This window comes from Hyalella azteca, unplaced genomic scaffold, assembly GCF_000764305.2.
Source record: "Hyalella azteca isolate HAZT.00-mixed unplaced genomic scaffold, Hazt_2.0.2 contig8537, whole genome shotgun sequence".
In the NCBI taxonomy this organism is placed as follows: domain Eukaryota; kingdom Metazoa; phylum Arthropoda; class Malacostraca; order Amphipoda; family Hyalellidae; genus Hyalella; species Hyalella azteca.
Window position 1 is genome coordinate 45,495 of NW_025938628.1, and position 7,485 is coordinate 52,979.

The 7,485-nt window shown below is 37.8% G+C and overlaps 1 protein-coding gene across 1 annotated transcript; it reads left to right on the top strand.

The window, feature by feature from the left end:
- The first annotated feature begins 4,343 nt into the window (after positions 1 to 4,343).
- On the top strand, positions 4,344 to 7,485 carry LOC125177545. Its single transcript, XM_047881665.1, has 3 exons — positions 4,344 to 4,349; positions 5,757 to 6,040; positions 7,285 to 7,485. The coding sequence occupies exons 2-3, from the start codon at positions 5,762 to 5,764 to the stop codon at positions 7,483 to 7,485; spliced, it is 480 nt and encodes a 159-aa protein (XP_047737621.1). The 5' UTR covers positions 4,344 to 4,349; positions 5,757 to 5,761.

The following is a 7,485-nucleotide window of genomic DNA, read 5'->3' on the forward strand; positions in this document are numbered from 1 at the left end:
TCACCTAACGGTTGTTTAAATGCTCGACTCTGAAAGAACAAAGGACATGACGTGGTAATCACTTACGAAGCTGTTCAATAAATAAATCGGTAAATAAAAACTTTCAGAAGAATGAACCTAGGGTCAAATTATGTGTGTATGGTAGATAAGCAGCATAACTACAGTAGACCTCGGAATAATCTCCCAGTCAGTTTTTTATCGATTAGCTGTATCACAATAATGCATTCTTCAATTACTCGGTTGGAGCCCGATTGTCAGAGAATCAGCTGGTCAAGTACGATCATGCAGAATCGTGAACACAATCGATTAACTTCGAGGGACGAAAGTCGGACCTAGAATTTTTTAATTTCCCAGGGCTTTCTTAGGGTTTTCCACAGGACATGACAATTTAGAGTACTGTTCGTCGTACGTACGTGCCTGCAGCATTGAGCTAATACTGAATACGATAATGTGTTTCGTTTCTGCTGGCTGATTTGGAATGCCAGATGTTGCTCGACTTCGGCTCTCCGCGCTTCAAGTCTGAAAACTCATCTTAGACGTTTATTTTTAGTTGCATTTCCGATAGAAGTACCGTGCCTAAAGCCTTTTTTCGTATTCAAAGTAGTTGATATGGCAGGCGTCAAATTATCAACAGTTGGAGCAATTTCAAGCGAGGTCGTCAACGTCTCAAGCTAGCCGGAAAAACTTAAAGAGTTTGGTTTATATATGAAAGTGACATGTGTTTTTATTTACTTTTTCAGTAAAAATTAGGAACACGATGTCAATATGAATTGGTGTATTGCATGAAAGTATTCATCCACCTTTCGTTCTGTGGCTCTTGCTACAGCTGTTGCTGCCGAAAGCCTTGGGACCAATTTATTGCGTAACCTAAGAGGGATGCGAAAAATACGACACAAGTCCCAAAAACTTTAAATAAATTATCAAAAACAATTTGAAGTTTACCATAGTCCGAGCAATTCCAAAATAATATTTATTTCCAGTGTCAAGACGGATAAGCGTCAAGAAATTTGTTGTTCAGTTATCAACTAAAATAGATGCTTACTTCCTAACCTACATGAATAAAAACAATAAAAATATCATTTAAAAAATTCTTGTACATCAAGTTTTTTCTACGTTTTAGTAAAGGTTCGAATGTTTTATTTGTCATTTGTTGTTCGTTGCCTTGACTTCCTCAATTCTCTTCTATATTACTGGCCACAAGCCGTCAACTCTCATCACAGGTGCCGTACTGTGTTGTAAGAGCCGCACTTGTGAACGTGAGCGCCATAACTTCATAGTAATTGATCCATGAATTACTTCCAAATTTGTCATAAATAGCGGCAATAATAATTAACCACGCTCATTTTGAGTTTGATAAAGTATCATTGAGATTAATATTATTTTCGATGATGCCGTTAATACAAATTTAGAGGCGTTCTTTAAGATGAAGAGATGAAATGAAAAAATATTGATTTCGTGGAGTAACTTGGAAAAAGTATTTTCACGGATCAGTTTTTTAAAATTGTTTCATAATTTTTTTTTTTAGTTCAGCAAGCTTTAAAAACTACAATACATTCTTTGCTCATCTAAGTCGTGATAATTAGTTATTCTTATCTCGATGTCACTGCCCGTATGATAATTTTACCCCTAGCACCTTAGCAACTGATTTAATACAAGCACGAACAAAAAATTTAAAATGGTTAGATTTCTTAAATGTTACATTAACCAACAATTTGAAAATAAATAATGTGTCAAAAAATCTGTCGTGTTCACTTCGAAAACGGTTTGGAAACCGGCGCCAGTTCAAAATTTACACAGTATACTTATTGGTATAATTCCAATTTATAATATAAATTTAGCCTTCCACAGTACTTGAGGGACAAAAAAATTACAAATTGTAGATTAAAGCCTAAATACACCAAAAACAGAAGACGTAACGTAAAAACCTATCACCCAACAACTGTGAGCGGATAAGTACAGCAAGCATTGTTTAGACAAGGTTTCCGCTTAGGAAACCGATTTCATGATCCTAAAACCTAAAGCACGTGTAGGTGGCCGCCTGCGTACAATTAATTTGCTGAAGAATTGATTTTTTATCCAATTATAGTGCGTGTCTCAATGAGTTTTCCAATGAAAATATTTTCAACGTTCTTTGTATTTTCTTTATTGAAATTCTTGGTTACCAGGATTTAGCAAATATATAAAACAATATGGGGACGTCGTTACGTCGCCTTGCCACCGATGAATGCATGCTACAGAGGCCATCACAGCCCATGTCCACTATTCAGTACTTATACAGTTAACTACATATAACTATAGTACTTATACAGTTAACTATTATTTGATACAGCAGGCTGTGGAGTGTGGCAGCTATGACTTAAAGTTGGTGTGGTGAGATGACTCTTTACCTACAGCTTCTTGGGTGTGAGGCTGAGTATAGTTATTGCATTATGAGGGTATGCGTTGGCGCTAGGGCCTATTTATGAATTAGATTGATGGTCCACGGCTGCGCTCCCGCCACCGAGATGTCTCGGTTGCACCATGCTACGAGCCAGTCAACGCACGTCAACTCTCTTCCGGCGTCGGGTGCTAATCATGTAGTTCTAGCCAATACAACTTACATGGTTCTTGCATCATTTCCCCTTTTTTCTATAAAAGAAACTGAATTATTTTTATGCCATGCATGTATATAGTTAAATTTAAATTATTTGGTCAGGATAATAAAGTTTACTTTATTTTTATTGCATTGATAATTGTACCAGAGAAATAAAAAACGCCGCTTCAAAGATTTACGAATATAAATTCGCCAATGGCAACATAACATCAGCCTCAAACGGTATCAATGTGAAATCTTATACGTACTAGTACTCAAATGCTTACTTCGTAACTGTATCCTCCAAATTCATACCGTGCTGAAGATACTCAGAATAATACCCGATGCGGACCATATACAAGAAGGGTATATGTTTTGCATTGAAAATAAATCCCACATGGAATTTCGTGTTGAGGGGCGGGGAATTTCGTGTTGGGCGACTTGAGGCATAAAATTTCGTTTTTCACTTCAATTTGTCGCTGTGAAGCTTGCAGGAAATTTTTATATTTTTTTTTTTTTGTAAATACGTATCTGCGTCTATTGCTCTTGGCTGAGGCAGTGAGAGTAAAACCAGTGTCAGGAGCAGACGAGGCTGAAGGGTCCGTAATGATGGTTACTGAAGTCCAGTTACTTGAAAAATGCTCTAAGTGCCGTGATGTATATATACACAATTCAAATTGAATGTGAAACGAAAGACATTCACAGAACTTGCGATAGTTAATAAAAATTTTAACACCTGTGCGGGATCAAAGATCCTATTGTTAGTAGTGCCCTCAATAAATAGAATATACTCAGAAACTCGAGCGTTTCCTAGTATATTGAGCTAGATTTTAAACCAAAATATGCTTATATGATGTTACAGGTGTTTTAAGTTACGTTCTGATAGATAGGCCGTTACGTTGAAACTTTCGAGATCGTGCCTCAGAGCTTCTATAAAGGCTATACACGTACGGCACGGCTAAAATAGGCCTGCGGTCGCAAATCTGATCTACTTACACGCAAAAAATCGTTTACACGCGGAAACCCATTGCATCATTTTTAGAAGCAATGGTCATGTGTCATTTCCTGAACGTGGGAGCGCGAGAGTTAATAACGTCATCTCCCACTTCACAATATAAGCCCAGAGCTCATAGCGTGTGAACACAGTAGGGTAACATGGGGCAGCGAGCCCACTGCGGGTCACGGGCCCATAGCGGGTTTCTCGCTAAGTATGGCAGATATTGGTCCGTGTTCTCTACCGCCGGTCGACAGCTTCACTGGGATGAAGTTTACGGATTTACGTTTTGCTAAATGTCTGCGTTATTAAGTTCTTTGCGAAAAACTGTTTTAGTCCAGATAAAAATTTTTTTGCCGCTAAATAAAGTTTTTTTCCATTACTATAGATGAAGATTTTGAAATTACTTTGAATTATTTTTTCAAAGTAATATTTATAGGGATAATTTTGAGACCAAGTTTAGACTATTAGCTTTTAAAATAAAATGTTGACACGATANATATATTTATTTTTCTAAAAGAAGCCTAGTTTTAATCCCACTTTCAGCTTCCACCCTTTCGAGATTTTGCAAATATATAGAAAAGTTTCTTGTGGTTTCTTCAAGTTAATTTGTCTTTTATTTGACAATTTAGGTTTTAATGTCTGCCTCTGAATTTTCGTGTACTGATTGATTGTACTTACATTCTAGGCTTGTCAAACTGACGATGGTATTGGACCTGTCTCTTATACACATCTAGATGTGTATAAGAGACAGATGTAGGACAGACGTAATGCAGGACAGACGTAATGTAGGACAGACGTAATGTAGGACAGACGTAATGTAGGACAGACGTAATGTAGGACAGACGTAATGTGCAGGACAGACATGCGGCAGCGCAGAACAGACGTAAGTGTTGCGCTCAGTTCATCATCAGGAGTTGACGCCTGCAATAATGACTGGTAGAATTTATGTGCCATAAAAAACTGCTTCCAACTTGCAGACAAGTAAAAAATTTGGGGTTGATAAGCGAGTAGCGGATTCAAGTGTTGCGCTCAGTTCATCAGCAGGAGTTGACGCCTGCAATAATGACTGGTAGAATTGATGTGCCACTAAAGTTGACGCCTGCAATAATGACTCGTAGGATTGATGTGCCACTAAAAACTGCTTCCAACTTGAAAACAAGTAAAAATTTTGGATTGATAATCAAGTAGCGGGTTCCAAAAACATTTAACGGATTAAGGCACTTAAATAAGTGAATCCAATAAGTTGCTAAGTTAAACGAAGTTCAATTTTATCAGCTGTTAAATTCCTCTTCTTGTTCAGCAATACATATGGTTTTATTTCTCTAATATCATAAAAATGGTTGTGCGAGCCTTTCACAGAGGCTCATACTGTAAAATGTTTCACTGAAGAGTAGCATCTTATTCTGTCACTTCACGCAACCCGGTAGGGGTAGTTAGTCCTGACCCTTGGACGGAATCTACAAATTAAAATGCATTTATGGCAGTTTTTAAAAGGAAATGCACGAAGATTCGTGTTCATCTCCATGAACGAAACGTTTTAAATTCAATATTCGTGCATCGAAGAATTTTATCAATTTTTATAAATGCTATACTGCAACTAAAAAGAAGCTGGGAAGCCGAAAATGGAGTTCAATTTAAGATATACAGGAGTTGTGTTCAATACATTGATACAATCGTCGCTGGTTTTGTATGTACTCGTTCTTTGACAGTTTCAATATTGATAGACACGGTTCTAACTGAACGATCATTTTTGACGGATGAAAACGAAATTTTCTGATGGGGTTTGACTCTTCCGGAGTAAATCAATTTATCGTCATTAGTCCACAGAATCTCAAATACAAAATTAATTGTTTTTAATTTCTCAAAGGCTATATCGTTCCTTAACGGACCGAAGTATTTAATCGATAATTCAACAGCGCGTAAATTAAATGAGATTGATCTCCCTGTTGTTCCTTAAATTTGTTTCCGGCAAAGTATGACCGGAAATCCTGAACAATTACTTTTGGTAGATTTTGGGCTCCTTAATTAGTTCCCGTCGGTTCAGACAGTCGGGTTGCCATTGATAAACCGTTGGCACGAACTAGTAACGTGGTTTTCGCGTGCATATCAAGTAAATATCCAATAAAACAGCATATTAAATAAGCACAGCTTAATCCATCACCTCAAAGCCACATGCTTTTGTTCCAGATGAGATGATGTCGGGAATTACTAGCGGCGTGGTGTCGCAGTCCATGCAGGGCCGGCGGGGGCGACCTATGATGCCGGTTCCTGTCGGAAGGGGCTATCCAGACTTTTTACCATTCGTGGAAACATCAAGGGATAACCAAAATGAGATTGTTTCTCGTGACAACAGGCGGGGCTACTACGCGCAACCTCCAAACGCACGAGAAAATGTTGCCCAGAAAATGAATCCTGGGAATAACATTCTAGAGGGCAATGCCAACATGGACATGGAGCTGAATATGAATGAGGTAAAATCTACAAATCGAATTTACCGCACAGTGCGCTAAATAGTTAAAAATAATGCAAGCCTGGAAATAGATTGAATTAAAACAAGAGTCGTCTATATATGTATGTGCATGGCATTAGACATATAAGCCTATGCTGAACTAGCATGGATCCGGCATGAGAAGGACTCTCAATATTTTTTTTTCTTTTAGTAGTTCACCATCAAACTCTTTAATGACATATCCCATACAACTTATCTCATATCTCTCAACTTCTTTATCACTTTTGGTCGTGTTACGTTGTTTCAGGATATTATTTCGATGCTTCGTGTCAGGTAATGCACAATATAAGTCCCCACGAGTGTCGCTCTAAAGATGTGTCTTCGTGAATTATTCGAGCCGATTTTCCTCTCCCTATGATTCATCCAGCTGGATTTGCTCCCATACGTGAAAATAGGAACTTCTTTTCTGTTTGTTACCATTATACTTTGGTCCTGTGTCTGAAACTATTTCAAAATAGTTTATAGTTTTATTCAAGTAATACCTTGCAAATGTCCGCCTTTGGTTGAATAATTAATACTACTAATAATAATAATAATAAAATAATCAGCCTGTGGTTGAATAATAATAAAAGATGAATAAATTTAAGATCAGCTCTGTCTTCAGTCATGCTGACACTCTCCCAAATTAATGTGATCGTCTCAAGTTTACAAATACTCTTATGCGCAATGCACGTCAGCACATTGGTATGACGCCACGCAACTTTTAGTCGAGGCTGGCGGAGCATAAAGGTAGGAGTTATTGAACAGGAAATGCACATCCCCCTCATTTAACTGTACGAGTTCATGCCAAGCAGTACGTTGTCCCAGTCTCCGATAGCAATTTACCAATTTTCTACAGCCCGTCTTTCTGCCTTATGAATTTCAGAATATATATTTATTTTTCTAAAAGAAGCCTAGTTTTAATCCCACTTTCAGCTTCCACCCTTTCGAGATTTTGCAAATATATAGAAAAGTTTCTTGTGGTTTCTTCAAGTTAATTTGTCTTTTATTTGACAATTTAGGTTTTAATGTCTGCCTCTGAATTTTCGTGTACTGATTGATTGTACTTACATTCTAGGCTTGTCAAACTGACGATGGTATTGGACTCCAAAATATTTTCTTCTACTTAATTATAGTGAAATTTTGCGCAATCTTATCTATTTTAATTTCCAGCTGATATGTTTTTGCTTCAGTCGTACGTAAGTCTTAACGTTTACTTCTTCCCAGCTGTCCATGGAAACTCAGCTGTTGATGAGCGAAGCCAAGACAGTGGAAGAGTTCGCCCGCATCATGGGAATTGAAATGCCTCGTCTCAACGTCACCGTGGCCTCATACCCCGGCATTGTAGAGAGATCCGGGGGTTCTAGCGATGATGGTGAGCATCATGATATCCTGCCACATGACTGGTATGACTGCATGACTGCGTGA